Source organism: Bufo bufo, chromosome 7 (assembly GCF_905171765.1).
Source record: "Bufo bufo chromosome 7, aBufBuf1.1, whole genome shotgun sequence".
NCBI lineage: Eukaryota > Metazoa > Chordata > Amphibia > Anura > Bufonidae > Bufo > Bufo bufo.
In genome coordinates, this window is record NC_053395.1 from 63,894,171 (window position 1) to 63,915,603 (window position 21,433).

The following is a 21,433-nucleotide window of genomic DNA, read 5'->3' on the forward strand; positions in this document are numbered from 1 at the left end:
AGACTATTTTCTTCTGTTTTACAGTGAATCAGGTAGCTGCTCTAATGGTTAGATCTGTAACGCTCATCTTCAAACTCCTGACAGCTCATAAACACTCATTATAGCTAAATTCTTATTAGGCTACATGCACACGACCGTGCCGTTGTTTGCGGTCCACAAACCGCGGATCCGCAAAAAAACGGAAGCCGCCCGTGTGCCTTCCGCAATTTGCGGAACGGAACGGACGGCCCATTGTAGACAAAACGGACAAGAATAGGACATGCTATATTTTTTTTGCGGGGCCACGGAACGGTGCAACAGATGCAGACAGCACATGGAGTGCTGTCCGCATCTTTTGTGGCCCCATTGAAGTGAATGGGTCCGCATCCAAGCCGCAAAAAATGCGGCTCGGATGCGGAGCCAAACAACGGCCGTGTGCATGAGGCCTTAGTCTGATAAGAATATGGCCTTTGAGCCGTCAGGATTTCAAAAATAAAGGCAACAGAACGAGCAGTCAGAGCAACTCCCTGATGGATTCACTGTAAAGCAGAAATAAATGATCTCCAGAAAGCAGTAGAACAAAAACTGTTAATTTTTTTTAATAAAGAATAATCTAAAAAATGATTTTTATTCCAAAACGAGTAAAATGCAGTAATAAAAAAGCCCCCAAAGGTGTCAGTAGCCTTTAAGAACAAGCTCTGTGCAAACGACGTCTCTCTGACAATTTCTTAGAAAGCATTAATCAACAGACCAGAACATGAAATATCCAAGCTAGAAGAAGTGAATAGCATTTAAAATATTGGCAATTCACGTAAAATACATTTCTCTTGATTTTCTTGAAGTAGAAGTCTGAAACCACGACATTTCCTTGAACACAAGGTCAGTATATTGGTAGAAGCAAGATTAAAAGCGTATTCCAGTTAGAATTGATTCCATATCCTTAGAATAGAGAATACCAAATTAGATCAGAAGGGGTTTGACAGCTGGGACCTCCACTGATCATGAGGTCGGAGGCTCTGTGCCATTAAAATCAATAGAGGGGCAAATCAAGCATGCCACTTATTCGCTATGGGACTGCCTAACATAGCAGAGTATGGCACTCGGCTATTTCCAGCCGTCCTAGAGAGATGAACGCTTAACCAGCCCTTCCATCCATTTCGGGGGCATGGGTTCTCCATTCTCAGCACCATTGATCTAACGGATATTCCCTACCCTATTGACAGGGTATAGCCTTTTGTGACTGGAAAACACTAACTCCTGAATGCTTAGTGCTATAATGTTACATCACTGAGTGTAGGGAGCTAACCCTTGGTACCATAATAATGCACCACTATAATGGAGCAGGGCCTGCCTCATCGCTTGTATTTTTTTTAAAGAGAACTTTTTGATTTTCCAATAGTAGTAAACCATGAGAAAATGTGGTATCTCCCATAATCATACTGATTCGCACAATAAAGTTAAAATGCCTTTATCATCACAAAGTGAACATAGTATAAAATGAAACCCTAAAAATTGGTGGAATTGTGTTGTTCTTTCACAACACAAGAGCCTCTGTCAGCATGATCAACCCTATTAAACCAGATATACTGCCTGGTAGGGTTCATCATGTGTATTAAAACTATACCTTTCTTTTGTCTGTATGATAAACAGCTGCAGAGATATCTGTGTTTTATTCATATGCAAATTAGCAAGTTGGAGCACCAGCAGGCAGGGCTTAATCCTTTGAGCACTGCTTTGTAACACCCCCTGTGCTCTGCACACTCCCCCCTCCCCTTGATTGACAGGGCTAGACAGCAGGCTGAGGGCAGAGCTGTGTCCTAGAGCATGTACATATCATCTACACAACTTTATAGCCTTACCACACACCACGAGATCTGCTCAGAAAGCTAATCTACATATTACTGCTTTAGTCACAGGCACAATATATGATTATAAAGTCACCAGTAATGTCTGTCTTCTCTATGTGGAAGGGCTATAGCTTAGTGAAAAGTGCTCAGCCTTGAGTGTAGAGATCACAGGTATGAATCTTAGGTGAATTATGAAAAATACAAGCATTACTTGGACGTGATGCAGAAAGATTGTTTTGGTAATACTTATCTGTCTGCTGACGCCGCCATCTCTGCTGCAGTCGCACAGGCTGTGCGCTCTTCCTCCTGGGTCCTGATCGGATGTGTGCCCTTTTTATCATGTTGAGCTGCATCCACTATTATGGTTACATGCATTTACCATTATGCAGCTGAACAGGTAAAGACGCATAGACATCAGCTCGGCAGCTGACAGAAGGGCGCGCAGCCTGTGCGAGTGCAGCGGGGATGGCAGCAACAGCGGAGCAGTAAGTATTAACGCAACAATCTTTCTTCAGCAGGTCAGAGGCATGCTTATATTTTTCATAATGCCCAAGAAACCCCTTTAATAAGGGGTTTATTGTAACACAACTGCGGCAATTGTACATTTTTTTATTAATAGAATATCCTCTTCCTACAGATCATGTCAGTAACTGCTATGTTCCAATATAAATATTATATTGATTCTGTCAGATTTTGCAGCAGTTTTTTAGTGTCATGCTCACTTTTTTGGACACAAATTGGTGAAATGAAAGGGATGTTAATATCAGAAAATGACAGTATTTATTTATTATACTATTCATACAAAACTATCCAGTATGAATTCTGAAAGTATATTTATATTTTGCTGATTCACTTGTTTGTTACTATCAACACAAAAGAAATTTTGAAATATTCCAGTTTTCACACTTCCTAATAGAGCTGTAACAATAAGCGGACGAGTCTCTGTAGACAAGGACAAGGTCAGCAGAGTGTGGCAGCTTTATTTACAGCTGGAGGCCTTGATAAGACAACGTATGTAGCAATATTATACAAACAGATAAATCTCTGTATGTGTGATCCTGCCTCGCCGTGATCCTTTGTGGAGGGGGCTGTACTTTATTACCATCTACTGACATTTTTTGGAAAATCAACACCCATTTATTGTATCTGCCATAAAGCGCACACACACAGTGCTGCGCTGCCTCCAACATGGCTGATCTAAAAAGATTTTTAAAAAAATAGCTACCACAATTGAAAAAATAAAACATTATAGGCCTTCTAAATAATTACATTCAATCAATGAAACCTTTAAAATGGAATGTCACTTTAATGATGCTTTTGGCATCTTTTCTCGTATGCCTGTATAGCATTTTAAGCATAGTTTTGTTAGCCTTTGTGTTGTTTGCTTGCACCAGGAAGCGATCTTTATTCCATATGCAAGTCCCCAAGAGGGGCTTCAAATGCCCAAGCCCTCTTGGTCTAACATTCTTAGTTCCTCTCCATCGCCCTATGACATCACTCAACCCTCTCAGTGACATCTTGTGATCTATGTCCCACTGTGGGCATCAGCTTCACAGCTCTGCCTCTTCTTCTGGTGGGCCTGTGGTGGGCCCCTGAGGAGCTGGTGCAGAGGGTGGAAGTGGTGGTGGCCCTGATGAAGTGTTGTGTCACAGTGTACCCCCTCAGGCCATAGCTCCCTGGCGATTGATGTCGTTTTCAGCTGCTCACTTGTTCACTCTGTCTCTCTATTATGTTTTGGAGACAGAATAAAGTTGATCTCTCTGGAGAATTTCTAACAGAAGCTCTGAAGTGTGCTTCCTCTCCCCTGGCAGGAAACATGACGAGCCAACTCCTACTATGAGGGGAGAAAGAGGACGGTTAGCCGTGTTCCTGCCAACCTTTTGCCAAACATATCCCTTACTGGACATTATGGCCAAAACATAGAATAACAATACATAACTATACCTTGTGGATTGTAAGCCCTCGCGGGCAGGGCCCTATCTCCTTTTGTACTAGTTTGTAACTCGTCTTGTTCAAGCTTATTGCAATTGTCTGTATTATTGTATGTATACCCCTTTTCGTATGTACAGCGCCATGGAATGAATGGTGCTTTAATAATAAATAATAATAATATAAAATACATTTGCAGATAGCCCCAGGTCTGGGGTACTGCATTTCAAGTTGTGAAGCCGGTGCTCACAGTAGCGGTTGTAATGTGCAGGCGTGGGACAAATATTGTAGGTTTCACCGAGAGGGATAAGTGATATTGCAGGGAGAGGGTAAGGGGGATAGAGTGGACAGGGGAAGAGCAATGCACGGTTAGGACAGAAGGGTTTGGGCAATCGCAGAGATACAATAGATGACACTTGCATATGGATAAAGATTATTTTATATTGCAAACAAACAACAAAAAGGCCAAACAAAAGGCATGTTCAAAATGCTATACAATGGGACGCTGCCAGTAGTTTAATAAGTGTAAATGCAGCGACAGGCTCCCTTTAAAGTGAGGTGAAAAATGTATGTAAAACAGATTTACACCTAAAATTCCAAGTAATTCTAGGTCTTTCAGTTCATGTATGGCCTCCATTACAGTTTCCATAGTGGATGTCTCTCTACTTTTCCAGACTCCTGAAAGATATATCTTTTCAGTCACTTCTATAGTGCTGCATAACGGGGCAGGATTTTGGGAAAGCCAGATATAATCCGTCTGCAATAGTGACCATTTTCTGATGTCACTTTTGAAAACAGAGGAAAAAAACTGCTAAGTAATGAATGAATAGCCTTTCAATAAGCAATAACTAAGTGATGGATTAATCTGACAGAAGACAATCGGTGAGTGTACAGGCGACCATCATTACTTTCACACTCTAAGTTATCAATGGATGTGCTTCATGGAACGGGCTGAAGATGCGCTAGCGTTAATGAGACTCACTGAGGCAGTTGTAGCTCGAGGGCCTAAACCCAGTGTCCTCCGTGACTGTCTGCCTCCGATAGACTAAAGACTCGCCGTCTTCCTTTCCTGCCAGATCTTACTAGAGGGAAACACAGTGACAGGTCATAAGAGGATTTAACATAGGAGAGTACACAAAGGAGTGAGCACAGGGGTTAAGACACATTGAAACAGTAGCATTTACATAGACAATGAAGCAAGTACATGCCAGATATCAAGACAAGGGTGAAGAGCCGAGAGGTTAGTTATATTAATAAGACTTGAGGTCCTTACCTTTTTACCACAAGGAATTATACCCACCTCTGGTCTATATAAAGTCTACTTACTGATTACCTCAACTCATGTATTACGATGAACAGAGCAGATAAAATGGTGGACCCTCTATCAAATCTACTACCAACAGAGGAGTTGGCCAACTTATTTCCACTGGGCCCAATGAGTAAATGATTATAAATTCCCAATAATATGCTAATTCACATGTAATAGGCTCACTTTTTGTGGTGTGGGGCCATTAATGAGCAAAATGATGCCCATCAAACTGATAGACACCGTCATGGAACCCTACAGACCCAATTATAAATCAATAGGGTCTGCAGTTTGCCGCCACAGGATGGGTCATCATTATTGATTACTGGATAACCCCTTTAAGGAATAAATCAGCACAGAACGTAATGACCTAAAAGTGACATGATGGCAGAAGGTGGGTATTCACTTTAGGTGCCAAAAAGGAGTAGGTGTAATGAAAAGAGATGCAGAAAATAAAGCAACATCATTCCCATGCCTATATTTAAGCAAAGAACAGAAAATATAGAAAGTATGAGTGTATGGTAATACATAATCCTCCTAAACCTGGATTGGGTCCAAAACACAGAAGAGCTTCCACTCCTGGTTTTGGCTTACAAATACTGACCATGTGAAAGTGGCCTGACTTGTACTCCTTCTCTACAGGTCAGGAGTATAAGCTAATAGTAGAATTAGTGACCTAACGTCCTACGACTAGAAAAAGTTCAGTAGGATAAAGTGTTATTATTCTTGGAGCACAGCACTCGCTGTGAATACATGGAAGGAAATCTCTGTTGATTTCAGCAGAAAACTATTTTTCTTTAGTACTAGAAATTAAAGGGGTCGTCTCATCATGGACAATGGGGGCATATAGCTAGGATATGTCCCCATTGTCTTATAGGTGCGGGTCCCACCTCTGGGCTATATCGAGAAAGGAGCCCCGCAAGTGAAGGAGGGCACACTGCGTATGCGCAGCCGCCCTCCTTTCATTTGCTATGGGGCCTGCGAAAAAAATTGCGGAGCACTGGCTCGGCTATTTCCGTCGGCCCCATACAAATGAATGGGAGCGGGGGCCACCTATAAGACACCTATAAGACAATGGGGGCATATCCTAGCGCTATGCCCCCATTGTCCATGATGAGAGAACCCCTTAAGTTTGCAGTAGGAGAAGGTTTGGGTCACCATAACACCAGTGTTTGGAGGCTGGCAGCTGTTCAAATTGGAACTTGCAACCTCAATTCTTTGCCAAACAATACAAAGCTTAATTCTGTGGAAAATAAGTCCTTCGATGGGTTTGTGTTCCGGTTTCCTCTGGATGACAACAAAGAATATTACCCAAGAAAAATGTATTAACAACAGGGCCTGAATGTCACAGCAACAGTGAATGGTGCACAGAGGAGAACGAGTATCTGCCTTTATAATGCATGTGTTTCTCCATCTGTTTTAACCACGGTGTCTGAATACACCTATGGGGTATGACCGGGCGAAACCTAAATTACGTGGAAAAAATCTGCAACAAAATTCATTCACAAACTTGCTTTATTCTTAATTCTGTAAGATCTCTTGCAGATTATTTTCTGGTTTCATCCACTTGTCCGAATTATGCAATGGATTTTTACGCCATCTTTGCAGAGGAAATTTTCTGCTGCGTGGAAACACAGGCTTACATATCTAACAACATCTAATCTGGATTTAGCCCTTAAGATCCCCCCGAAGTGTACATGAACACCCTTGGGAATTGCTACTAAAAATTTCTGCAGCAATTTTGCAGAAAAATCTGCATCATCAAATCTGCACCAAATGGTGTTCATTGTTGTGCACATTTACCTGCAGAATTCACCTGCGGAAAACAGTTGAGCGGTTGGAAAAAAAAAACCTCCCTGACTTCAGTGCCAGTCTATGTACAACCCTGCCTCCTGGGCTGAGCCCCTGCTCCATGTGAGAGATGTCATTGCAGGAGGCTGGATTGTACATAGGCTGGCAAGGGCGCCAGAGAAGGGTCATTGGTGGTGAGAAGGCTTGAGGGAATCGAGCTTCGGATCATAGATCCTTATTCAATTCGTTCTAACACTTTGGTTTTAATGCTGTCTGGAGACCTGTCTCCGTACAGCATGTATTGCCGCGCAAGACTTCGGTGAAAGAATTCAGTATTCATTTCTGCATTTTTAAAAACATTTAAAATTAGCAATCCAAAGTCAGTTCTGGTACCAAACCCGACTTCGGACTCCTAATTTGAAATGTTTTTGAAGATGCAGAAATGAATGCCGAATTCATTCACTGAAGTCTCACACGACTTCAGGTGAAATGAAGTTTGGCTTCCATTTGTGCATAGCCTCCCCCATGAAGTCAAAGGGGAATTTCTGCATCAAATCTGGCAATGGATTTACAATATAAATGGACATGCTGCAGATTTGAAAATCCACCAAGATAAACAAACCTAAAGGGGTTATCAGCATTGAAAGGACATGGCCATTGAAGGTATCCAGACAGGCTTCTCTATGGTAGAGTCAGGGGAGAGTTTTTCACATTTCATTAAATGAAATACACAATAGAATGTAGACTGAGCTGGAAAGTCAAGTATAAAGCTACTAATCTACTGCATGATCTTATGGTAGGTTCACATCTGTGGACGGTAAATCTGGGAGTCTGTTCTGGCAAAGGAGAAGACTACTGGAGTCACCATATCCAGCATAACCAGACACTGCCGGATCCATATTTATTATAAGGGGGTCCAACAAGGATCCGGTGGGTTTCTGCATATATACACAGCAGTATTTGTCCTGATGAAAGCTGGCATTTATGCCGGAAACCCACCACATCCTATTATAGTGAATGGGGATCCAGTGGTGTGCGGTGGTGTCCGGCTCTGGTCTGCTCCTCTAACGGAACAGACTACTGGATTTACCTAGCCTTAGGCTACTTTCACACTAGAGTTTTTCTTTTCCGGCATAGAGTTCCGTCCTAGGGGCTCAATACCAGAAAAGAACTTATCAGTTTTATCTCCATGCATTCTGAATGGAGAGCATTCTGTTCAGCAGGCATCAGGATGTCTTCAGTCCAGTCTTTTTGACTGATCAGGACAGAGATAAAACCGCAGCATGCTACGGTTTTATCTCCGGCGCAAAAAATGGAACACTTGTCTGAATGCCGGATCCAGCATTTTTTTCCCATAGGAATGTATTAGTGCCGGATTCGGCATTCAAAGAATGTAAAAAAAATAAATGCCGGATCAGTTTTTCCAGATGACACCGGAAAGACGGATCCGGCATTTCAATGCATTTATAAGACGGATCAGGATGCTGATCAGTCTTACTAATGCCATTAGTTGGCATACGTTTTGCCGGATCCAGCAGGCAGTTCCGGCGATGGAACTGCTTGCCGGATCACTCTGCCGCAAGTGTGAAAGTACTCTTAGGAACACCATTTTTGATCTATAAGAACTTGTACAAAAATGAACGATTGGGAATAAGCAGAAGAATAAGTGTCAGAACCGCTCGCCAGCCTTCTCTACATTAGAGTCATTTTACGGCTGCTTTTAATGTACTATTAAAAGTCTGTTAAAAGTGCATTCCCTTCACTGGGCAATTTTCATTTCAATAAGTAAATGCTCTGATTGATCTTTGTGCCAGTGCTAATTGCATGCTTGAATTAATGGGGTTTGTAAAACCAAAAAAGGGAAATGAACGGATGAAATCTAGTCCTGAGTGCCAGGTCTCTCCTAATGGAGGGGATTTGTACCAGATGTAAACCTTATTGCTAGAAGAACACAAATTCACATACAGTAAAAGTTGGCAGGAAAATTAAATCACTTATAAACCAGGAGGCATTGTAACTTCTAGGAGGACTTCCCATTGGCTTTGTGCATAGGGATCTCCAAACTGTTGGCGGGGAGAAGGATTGGGATGTTGGATTTCAACATGCCCAATCCTTTTGCTTTCTGGGAAATAAGCCACCAGAGGTAATTGGAAGCTAACGACTTAGGGGGGCGCGCGATGGGGCGAGATAGCCACCAGCTGACAGGTTTTAAATGTATATGACCAGCCTAAGAAACTGGACTGTCCAATGCAAACTGACAATCAACATCTGGCTTCTGAGAGGCCCGATGACACTAACCACAAACATCAGATAACTGGAGTACATTGCATTTCTGCTGAAAATATACAACTTCTTTATTCAAAGCAATCAAATGTTAAATACAGGGCAAGAGGATAACACCCATCTGCTACAATATGACATCCAAATTCCTAATATTACGTAGGTCCACCAAGCTTGGATCCTTTTGAGTCATGGACTCCACAAGACCCGTCCGATGTATGTGACATCTTCCAGAACTGACCAATCACTTTCAGCTTAAAACATGCCACCTCTTGCCTTTGCAAAGAGATAATCAATGTTATTCACTCCACCTGTCAGAGGTTTTAATATCATGGTTTATTGGTGGAAATCTAGCTCTGCTACATCTGAATGTGTTTGCCGCCTGTGCAAATATTCATTTCAGCTCCACAGGTGACATTTCACTTATCTCCATAGAATGATGAAAAGGATACTATAGGAGACTGGTTACCTACAGGATATACTGCGGAACTATAAAATCACAATTAGAAAATGGACTATATATCTAACATTTCATGCATGACACCAACTTAAAGAGGACCTTTCACCGATTATTACACTATGAACTAACTATACAGACATGTAGAGAGGCGCCCGGGGATCTCACTGCACTTACTATTATCCCTGGGCGCCGCTCCGTTCTCCCGTTATGCCCTCCGGTATCTCTGCTCACTAAGTTATAGTAGGCGGAGATTCCAGTCACTAAGTTATGGTAGGCGGAGTCTGCCCTTGTTCTGCTCTAGCGCTGGCCAATCGCAGCGCAGAGCTCACAGCCTGGGAGGTTATTTTCTCCCAGGCTGTGAGCTCTGCAATGTGATTGGCCAGCACTACAGAAGAACAAGGGCAGACTCCGCCTACCATAACTTAGGGAACGGAGATACCGGAGGACATAACGGGAGAACGGAGCGGCGCCCGGGGATAATAGTAAGTGCAGTGAGATCCCCGGGCGCCGCTCTACATGTCTGTATAGTTAGTTCATAGTGTAATAATCGGTGAAAGGTCCTCTTTAAAGGATAACTGTCATATTTAGACAATTTTCATATATGTAGTTACTAATAACATGATATTCCAGAATCAGTTACTATTAGACTGACTTACCCCATATTTAATAAGATTCAGCCCTTAGCAACCAGTCTGCATAAAACTGCAATTTCACTATTCAGTTAAGATGGCCGCCACTGCCCTCACCCTGAGGCTAATCCCGCCTGCCCTCACTAGCCAGTAACAATAGCCCCCCAAAAGTGTCAGTAACCAGAGCCCTCCCCCTAAAGGGTTAATCTCCTGCAGCACAAAGGGGTCCTCTTACCACATGTTGCTTTCATTTATACACTGAGCAGACGGCAGATCTCCCTTCCCTGGTCTGCGCTGCTCCAACTCTGCATTCTCCAGCTCTGCTGAGTGAGGGAGAGTCTGCCAAGCGCAGGGACAGGGAGAAGTGCACACAGCCCAGGCACTGTTATCAGCTGCTGGGGAGGACCTGGCTTTAATCATTTACTTACAGTCCCTGGCTGTCAGTAATGTGACCTTGCACGCAGCCTGCTTCTGCGTGCTCCGTCCTTCAACAGATAGATGGACCATGCCTAGCAACCCTATTTTAAGCACAGGTAAAAGTAGGCAGTACAGGGGACAAAAATGTGGAATTAAGGGGTAATTGAATACACAGTGAAAAGTTGAAATAGGGCCACCAAGGAGATATTAATCACCACAATCCAATACTCCAAAAAAATAAAATACGACAGTTATACTTTAATTCTACAACGTTCGATTTTTGTTCAAGATTTTCCTAGTCCTATTGAATCTATAATCATGGCATGCATAGACACAGCAACAATACAAGAATGCACTGGTGACCACTGCTAATCTGCAGGATCCAATGCATGGTGCTGTTGTCACTAAATCTCCTCCAGGTCCTCTACAGACGACGTGAGGCTATTGTCACCTCTTCTTTTGCTATAGACCCCACATTGTGATTAGCGTTTTGAACATTAGCATAAATAGGCCTAAATAATAAGTACATCTAAGGACTAATGCTGCGGTTATTAATTTAGACCTCGATATCACCTAGCCAAGTTTGTAACAGAAATCATAAGATTCAATAGGAAGAGCAAAGACAAACACAATGCAACAGCACTCTGCAAACGCAAACATTAAAAGTAAATACAATCGTACCATACTCACTGTAGAAAATGGAATAATGTTGGAGCTACTCTGAACAAATTGAAAAATCCAGCTTCCCATAAAAGGTGAAATTTATTTGCTTGCGGTAAAAAATCCAGACATTCAATACATGTACAGTCTACGCGTTTCGGACCCTCACATAATGGTCCTTTATCATGACATACACAAATAAAATGAGCTCCCATCTTTTATGGGCATGGGTAGAGCAAGAAACAATTAGATTATGACCATCACCTGCTCCTTCAAAAAAAAGAGGGAAAAGCTCAACATACCTCAAAAGACAAACAAGTCCGGGGATCCAAAAATCCAACACACTAAAAACAAGTCATTTGTTTTGAAGAACCATTTGGCACACAACTTCCCAATTTAAACATCCAGAAAGCTTCTCTGCTTAATAACTTCTGCTTATGGTCACCCCCCACTAATAGGGGAAGAAACTCTTTCAACCCCTTGTACCGCAAACGCTGCCGTGTTGCCTTTATGAATAGTGGCAAAATGAAAACTTCAGATAGATGTTTCCTAATTCTGACCTTAATCTGAATGCTAGCCGGTGCCATACCGGCCTCCATTAAGCTCAGGGAATGTAGGTTTAATGGAGGCCAGTATGGTACCATGATCCTGTCCTATAGAGATCACCTTGCCATTGGCGGATAGGCACAAATAATTTTGTATAAAATGTATTTGCGAAGAAGCTCACATTTATAAAGTAGCATTAATACATTTTCTATAGTGAGTATGGCACTATTGTATTTACTTTGTTATTTATGTTTGCAGAATGCTGTTGCATTGTGTTTGTGTTTGCTTTTGAGCCTTTCAGCCATGGTGATGTGCCCCTGCGCGCTGCGATGTGCTGACTAACCCCCATTTCTTTCTTTGCAATCCAATATGAAGAAAGCATAACGAAAATAAAAAGATTAAAAACATCTTTCAGAATTCTGGATCAGTGAATCTCGATTTTGAGACGGTAAAACAAAAAACAATGAAAAATGATAACACTGAATTGAATGATTTTACCTGATGGACTCTGAATTGCAGATGGAGTTGATGTTAAACTGGACGTGACAGACTCACAAGGCCCTGTGCTGCTGCTGGAGCTGCCGCTTGATGGGGGTGATGGAGAAGATGCTGGTGATGCGCTGTGCTGGTTTATGCATTGGGCTACGGCAAAACCTGTGGAATGTTAGACATGCGTTACTACAGTAGCATAAAGTCTACGCAGCCCAGATAGGAAATAATGTGCGAGCCAAAGTAGGACTTCACATGTACTGTGCTGCCGGTGTATAATATGGTTACCAGAAAGCAAATATATTTTCATAATAGGTTTTAATAGAATACAGATAAGCATTAAATAGAAGCAAACTGGTTGTGCTCATCAGGGGTTTGTAATAACTAATTTTACAACACATAAGAATAATATGAAAATATTAAAATACACTACAAAGTTTGAGTACATAAGAGCTCTGAAAAGAGGAGAATGTACCAGATCTGGAAAAAAGGCAAAATGTGCTGCAGATGAAGCAGGGGCGGACAGGCCATAGACTCTACAGGAAAAGTTACCAGTGGGCTGATGCCCAGGGAAACCCACGGCTTCCTCATGGCCACCAACTGGGTACATACACATGTTATGCTCTCAGCATTAATCAATCAATGTAGGAGCATCAGGCCCCTATGCACTTGGCCAGTGGCTGCAGATTCCCGTCTGAATTCAACTATATTGCCCTTCTCAGGGCAATGATACAGTTTCATACTGTGGCATGGGTAGCAGTATTCTGTGCTGCACGGTGGTATTTGGTTCTGCTGGGGCAGTATTTTGTTCTGCACTGTGGTATTTGGTTCTGCCGGGGCAGTATTTTGTTCTGCACTGTGGTATTTGGTTCTGCTGGGGCAGTATTTTGTTCTGCACTGTGGTATTTGGTTCTGCTGGGGCAGTATTTTGTTCTGCACTGTGGTATTTGGTTCTGCCGGGGCAGTATTTTGTTCTGCACTGTGGTATTTGGTTCTGCCGGGGCAGTATTTTGTTCTGCACTGTGGTATTTGGTTCTGCCGGGGCAGTATTTTGTTCTGCACTGTGGTATTTGGTTCTGCCGGGGCAGTATTTTGTTCTGCACTGTGGTATTTGGTTCTGCCGGGGCAGTATTTTGTTCTGCACTGTGGTATTTGGTTCTGCCGGGGTAGTATTTTGTTCTGCACTGTGGTATTTGGTTCTGCCGGGGTAGTATTTTGTTCTGCACTGTGGTATTTGGTTCTGCCGGGGCAGTATTTTGTTCTGCACTGTGGTATTTGGTTCTGCCGGGGCAGTATTTTGTTCTGCACTGTGGTATTTGGTTCTGCTGGGGTGGCATTTTGCTCTGCACAACTCTGATGGCCCTGCCCTCCAACATGGGGCCACTTTTAGTTTTTTTTCCAGGACCACTTTTTTCCCAAAAAACTATATATCAATCTGCTCAGCTCCTTCTGCTCTGCCTGTAGATGGCGCTGCATTTCATAGTGACAGGTTCTCTTTAAGTCATCAACATTCATAAAAAATAATTAAAGAAATAGAAATGAAGACATGGGGAGAGGGACGGTTCTAAAAAAAAAAAAAAAGGGATGAATGTTGAAATAACATCGGGACCCATGATGAATGTGGAGAGAGTTCATACAGACTCAAAAGGGTATAATATACTGTGATGGGCATTGACGGGGTTGTGTCATCACAGACAACCCACTAATAAAAGAGTCACTCTCGAGGCTCTGGGCAAATAGTCCCATTGGCCGCTCACTTCAAACTGAGTTGCTACTACAGGGGGATTCTGCATATTAGCAGCTCTACGCTCTGCGCACAGATGGGATTCCAAGCGAGGGAACCACTTGACATCCACAGGACCTAAGGGCAACTCTTTTAAGGGTTTGTAGAATTTGGCATATATACCCAGGTATTATACTATAGAAGCACTGAAGAACGACTGTAAATACACCGATAAATCTGTCCGAGTATTACAAAGTTGCATAATTTTTCACTATGAAATGAACATGTGTTATTTACACAAGACAAATCCCCCCACAAGCCTAATATTACTACCTAACATAAAAAAGCATTGTGATGTTAGGGTTACATAAGAGTGCACACTCTCGCTTCTTCTCTACTGGCACTTTCTAATAAAACTACCTCGTAAAAATACAATTAAGAGACTAGAAGCATCTCCTGATCATCTGCAAGGATAAGTGATTTCTAGAAGCGATCTACTTCAGCAAGACCTGTGGGAAGGGATTCCCTCTAAGGATGAACAGGAACAGGGGTTCATTAAAGTTCATAAAAGATCGGTGGAAACATTTAGCTGTATCTAAAGAGACTTGTCTATCCTTCCAATTCAATGTACTAGAACAGGGATGCCCAACCTAGGGCTCTACAGCTGTTGCAAAACTACAACTTCCAGCATCCCCCGATAACTGTATGTTGTCCAGGCATGATGGAAATGGTAGTTTTGCAACAGCTGGAGGGCCGCAGGTTGGGCATCCCTGTGCTAGAAGAAGGATCTGCACCCAAATATAGATCTGAATATGTGTGTACAAATTTCTAGATGGCTGCCAGACATACCATTCACTCAACCCCCTCGGACAAGGAACCATTTCGGGGTACATATAATGTATAAAATACATTTTACTAACTTATTTTTTGGGGGATAAAAAAAACCAATTTCAACATAGTTTTGGGATTTATTTTTACAGTATTCACTGTGTGGCATAAATAACATGATAACTTTATTATGTTGGTCAGTACCATTACGTCGATCCCAAACTTATATAGAGTTTTTATCGTTATACTACTACATGCACAATACAAACATTTTTACTAAATAATTATTATTATTATATTTTTTTTTTGCTTTCTGTGACTGATAAATAATGTATTACATTTGTAATCTGGGTTGTTATGGATAGGGCATATCATGTTACATTTTCAATAAGAAAGCATATGGGGCCAAAGTTCTCTTTTTTTAAGTAAAACTACCTAGGTGCCACTGTCAGTACTGAGAGCAGCATCTGAGGAGTTAAACAGCTAATTACTGCTCATCTTTTCTGGGGAAAAAGGAGACACCCCTCATAAGTGACAATCAGAAAGCATTGATATAGTAGGATTATTTAAAATTGGGTTATAGAAAATCCACATAGTAAAAAAAAATGAGCTCATTGTTACATTTAATATTGGGTGAATATTTTTTTAATTTTGAAAACAATTGTTTTATGGGTTTTATTTTGCAGCTATACATAATGGACGTCAGGAATACCTGGAGGATTCTTGCTAATTTACTTTTAAATCCTTCCAACTAGGTGATGACTGTAATTTGTAGGAATGACAAAGCAGACCCAGACAGAACGTCTCGATAAAAAAATTGATGCACCAAATGAATTTTCTTTTTTTTGGTTTGGGGCTTCAATACATTCTTATGTGTAAAAAGTGTATGATGTCAAATGGGCCCTTGTGTATTTTATGTTTGCATTGTATATAGGTTATGTGTTACATGTTGTATGTCAGGACATCTTAGGTAAGACTAGTGCATTGTGAAAAGCAAAGCAGAATTGGTTTAGGAGAGCAGGCTACATTTCACCAAACTCCAGGGGGTGTGGACAAGTGATGTTAAGGGTAGTAGAAAAGGTGATTCACAATACCTCTTCTTTACTGATATATGATGCATTAGGTAGGAATCAGTCTTCTGATTACCTATTGTATCTAAACCAAACCCTGAGTTTTCTTTAGTATAGCAAAAGTCCTTCTTTAAGTTTAATGACCTCATATGTAGTGAGTGAAACACTTGAACAGACCTATAGTTGGGATAGGCATAAGGCCATCCTTCATATAAGATAGGGCCAGGGGCTATTCATAGTATTCAGTATATTGGGCAGACTAGATGGGCCAAATGGTTCTCATCTGCCGACACATTGTACCGCATTTTTCGCCCCATAAGACGCACTCCCCCCCCCCAAAAGTGGGGGGAAAGTGCCCCTGCGTCTTATCGGGCGAATGCTGGCAATTTACATCGCAGTCTGCGATGTATTAGTGAGGAGGGTCTGTAGTAGGCAGGGAGAGCGGCGGGGCCGCTCAGTATGTACTGTATACGTAGTGTTAATCATCATATCTAAACTGCGCTCCCCTGCGTACCGTACTTACCGGTACACATGTCACGCTCCTGTAGTAAGCACTAGCAGCTAGCAGGCAGGCCGGGCTGCAGGCGGCCGTAACTCACGGAGGTCACGTGCCTGCTCCGCATACTTTATGAATGAAGCAGGCGGAGCAGGTACGTGACCTAAGTGAGTTACGGCCGCCTGCAGCCCGGCCTGCCTGCTAGCTGCTAGTGCTTACTACAGGAGCGTGACGTGTGTACCGGTAAGTACGGTACACATGGGGAGCGCAGTTTAGATATGATGATTAACACTACGTATACAGTACATACTGAGCAGCGGGGCCAGAGTACAGTGCCTGCACGGCCCCGCCGCTCTGGGTTATCAGAGTATTTGCATCCGCAGAACATGGGGGTCAAGGAAAGGCAAAGTATATGTACATTTAGTTCCAATTAATACCTAGACTTTGAGCTTCTTGTAGATGGTTCCAGTTTCTTGAAAGATGGATCATTTTGAACAGGATGTTCTATCACTACCTAAACGGATGTTGTCAAGTAAGAACCACTCCCTCCAGCAATGTCCGAGCAGGAGGCAGAGTTGAAGGCACTCACTGAACTTTGTAAACTGGCTGAGGGTAAGATTGTTAACAATATAGATTCTAGGTATGCCTTCGGTATCACTCACTATTATGGTCTAATCTGGATGAGCAGAGATTCTGTTGGATCCACGGACAAGCCCATCAAGAATGCTAAATGTTTGAGCGAGTTGTTTGATGCCCTGATGCTACCCGAGGAGGTAGAAGTGGTTACAAGTACAAGCTTACACTAAGCCGTTACCTGAAGGCTACTGTACGTAGAGGTCTATCTGATTCAGGCCTGTTATAGTGGTATCAAATGCCCATGGTAAATTGATGGTCAGTGATATTTGTATTGTATCAGGGATATGTGTGCCAGGGTTCTACTTGATGTAATTATATAGAGTCATCTGGCCTGATGCAATTAAAACATGATTTGGGAAGATAACTCTATAGATGATCAGGAGGTTGAAAGGTTTGAAGGTTTTAATATCAGCTAATTGGGTGTTGATGGTTTTGGGATCTTGCACTGTGTATTTTATGTGATGTGAGGTTAATTTTTGCTCTGTGTGTATCTTTATCAGTGTGAGATGTGTACAAGTCAGAAATTTATATGGGTAATACATAAAAAGATTGGTAGTATGTAGTCAGTATTCGTAGACATAAGTCTACTACCTCTACCAATATTTCATCAACCCCATATCAGGGAAGCTCAGAAAAGATTATTTTAGCAAACACTAGTGGGTGTTTAGAATGTAAAGGGTTAAATTCTGACAATGTTTTATAAATGGCAACCTCTTCCTATAGGTCATGCCCGGAAGTGTTTATAACTCAGATCAAGGGCGATGCCAATCCAGGTCAATGGTTCTGCCCTGCCCTTTAAAAGGGTAAATGTAACTTGCGATCCAAGATTTGGAATTATGTTTAAGAGGAGGACAATGATATGGTCGGATTATTTAAAACATCATTAAATCTTGGATATACCTGGGTTGCAATATTTGGTATAAAAGCTACATGGCTATAGAGGGGACGCTATGTATCTGGACAAAGGAATTCCCACAGTTTTGATTTCCCCGCGCTGGAGTATCTTAATTGCGCCCAGATGCATGCGGCTGGGATGACCCGACTGGATTGTTACACTCAGTAATTTAGAAGTTGACTAAACTCCTAAATATTAGGAAACTGTAGTGGAATAGGTGCATAACAAATAGCAAGCATTTTATTGTGTTATTAATAAAGACTTCAGTCCTAATTTGCTATTTGATTACCTGTCGTCCCAGCGACAACTGTTATAGGTTCAACAACTTTTTTGAGAGTTAGATTTTTTCTACATTAACACTTGTTTATTGTATAATCTTATTGTAATACATGACATGACATTTAATGCTATGTATATCAATTTTATTTTTTGTATGTGACATTGATCTGCATTATTATTTCCTTGTAAAAAAGAATGTTGCTTTTTGAACTTGAAAAACTTGAATAAAGAAAGAATTTAAACAGATGCATACTATGAGGATATATACGTCACTCGTTGCTAAAACACATGTCACATTCCTATTGGCTCATTTGTATTTTTAGGTTGTAACGCAGGTGTTTGCTAATAAAGTGAGGGTCTCCTGCCGTTTGAAGTGGGAATTGGCGGAGGATGACGCAAATACCACCATGAGTCATGTCTTCACACTAAATTTTAAGATTAGCATAATTGCAGACAATATGGTTAGATCCCCTGTTTAAGGATCATACAAAAATTCTACCATGACAGCATGAATCAAAGAGCTATTATGCTCTCTGATTGATTTGGGAGGAGATAACATGAAGAGTTAATGTGATTCTCCTCCCTGGGATGATCTAAACCCATACAGGGACCGGAGGAACATCTGTGATCTTCCTTCTCTCCCTGACCAGGCCACCTCTTGCAGCCAGCATGTGGTGGACAGTGGGATGAGGACCGTCCCTTCTCAAACAGCGTAGGTTCCACATCTATCAGATATTTATGGCATATCCTGTAGATATGCGATGAATGTCTGAGGTGAGAATATCTCTTTAAGCTAGGGCTACATGACGACATTTGTCGCGCGACAAAATGGGTACAACCACACTGCAACATGTGTTGAGCAGCATTTTTTGTAATGATAGTCAACTGTGTTGCACTGCAACGAGATAGTTGCATCAAAATCCAGCTTGGATGGATTTTTGCGCGCTTGTCGTGTTGCAGTGACAGCATGTCACAGTGCGACACCATTAACTATCATTAGGCCTGGGCTACACTGCGACTTTTTGTAGCGCAACTGATTGATTTTAACTATTGAATGACAGCTGCAGTCCAAGATTGCATTCAATTGAATTCATTTATTTGGACCCAGCTGCAGTAGTAAGAATCAATCAGTGGCACTACAAAAAAAAAATAAAAAATAAATCGCAGTGTAGCCCAGACCTTACAAAAAATGTTGTGTGAAATTGCTGCGACACAATGTTGTCGTGTAGCCTAGCCTTAAAGAGGACAACCTTCGCTATTGTAAGGCAAAACCAGCAGTGGAACCCAAACAAAAAAAGCATAAAAGGCTTCATTTTATTGATTGAACCCTAGTTTTAACTCCGGATAAATGAAGACTGCATAGCATGATAAGGCCTTAAAGGGATCAAAGATGTGGCCTCTTGTATTCAATGCATAGGAAATTATGAGTCAGAAATCATGGTTTCTGCAGAATTTTGTACAGTCTTTTTTTTTTTTTAAGCCAAATAGTAATTAAACATTCATGGCTGTGAGCAGAGCATGCCTGGAGAAATTATGACATATTAACAGACACTCGCTGGAAGGATTATCATCAGAGATATACATAAATTGCAGTGGCGAATGTGCAATGAGAAGAGTAATAGTCTGCAGGAAGAGAAGTTGTGCCGGCAGCAAGCGTGGCAGGGATTCTTGTACATATTGGAACAGAGCAAAATGTTCTTTTCTCCAGGGGCAAAACACGAATAACATTTATTACATACAGTACAGACCAAAAGTTTGGACACACCTTCTCATTCAAAGAGTTTTCTTTATTTTCATGACTATGAAAATTGTAGATTCACACCTAAGGCATCAAAACTATGAATTAACACATGTGGAATTATATACATAGCAAACAAGTGTGAAACAACTGAAAATATGTCATATTCTACGTTCTTCAAAGTAGCCACCTTTTGCTTTGATTACTGCTTTGCACACTCTTGGCATTCTCTTGATGAGCTTCAAGAGGTAGTCCCCTGAAATGGTTTTCACTTCACAGGTGTGCCCTGTCAGGTTTAATAAGTGGGATTTCTTGCCTTATAAATGGGGTTGGGACCATTAGTTGCGTTGAGGAGAAGTCAGGTGGATACACAGCTGATAGTCCTATTGAATAGACTGTTAGAATTTGTATTATGGCAAGAAAAAAGCAGCTAAGTAAAGAAAAACGAGTGGCCATCATTACTTTAAGAAATGAAGGTCAGTCAGTCAGTCGAAAAATTGGGAAAACTTTGAAAGTAAGGGCTATTTGACCATGAAGGAGAGTGATGGGGTGCTGCGCCAGATGACCTGGCCTCCACAGTCACCGGACCTGAACCCAATCGAGATGGTTTGGGGTGAGCTGGACCGCAGAGTGAAGGCAAAAGGGCCAACAAGTGCTAAGCATCTCTGGGAACTCCTTCAAGACTGTTGGAAGACCATTTCAGGGGACTACCTCTTGACGCTCATCAAGAGAATGCCAAGAGTGTGCAAAGCAGTAATCAAAGCAAAAGGTGGCTACTTTGAAGAACCTAGAATATGACATATTTTCAGTTGTTTCACACTTGTTTGTTATGTATATAATTCCACATGTGTTAATTCATAGTTTTGATGCCTTCATAGTCATGAAAATAAAGAAAACTCTTTGAATGAGAAGGTGTGTCCAAACTTTTGGTCTGTACTGTATATACGCTGTGTACAGATCACAAAAGGGTTTTTGTAGGCTAAAAATAAGTGCACAATGCACATAGGCAGGGCTGGCCTGGCCAACCAGAAGATCCTTTCAGTGACCCCAGACTCTGCTACAATGAAGGGGCCCCATTACAAGAGTATTCTACAGACCGTAATTGGCTGCAACAAATGCCAATTAGCATTTTCCATTCTCTACTTTGTGCCAACCCTCCTCATTCAGCACTTTGGTGGGAAATCTACTATGGCCTTCAAATATGTTCATAATAGGGTAGTAAAGGCCAATGTATCTTACTGAGCAAAGGAATGCAAAAAATATACTGTATATGGACATTAGGATAAAAAATAATTATTCTATACTGCATCAAATCTTCATAACTGATGGAACTAAGATTACATAAAATATGCCAACCAACATTACATGTATTGTCCTACAACCAGACGCGCTCCAAAATGCATTCCGTTCTCATACCGGAGAGGAAACTGCATCC

At 41.6% G+C, this 21,433-nt stretch overlaps 1 protein-coding gene across 1 annotated transcript in view; it reads right to left on the bottom strand.

The window, feature by feature from the left end:
* The window catches only part of CLEC16A (C-type lectin domain containing 16A), a 393,790-nt gene that overhangs the window by 8,811 nt on the left and 363,546 nt on the right, over positions 1-21,433 (bottom strand). Inside the window, exons 23-24 of the mRNA XM_040441186.1 lie at positions 12,343-12,498; positions 4,738-4,833 (exon numbers count right to left, since the gene is read on the bottom strand). Of these exons, the coding sequence (XP_040297120.1) occupies positions 4,738-4,833; positions 12,343-12,498 (252 nt within the window). The remainder of the gene's footprint in view (positions 1-4,737; positions 4,834-12,342; positions 12,499-21,433) is intronic.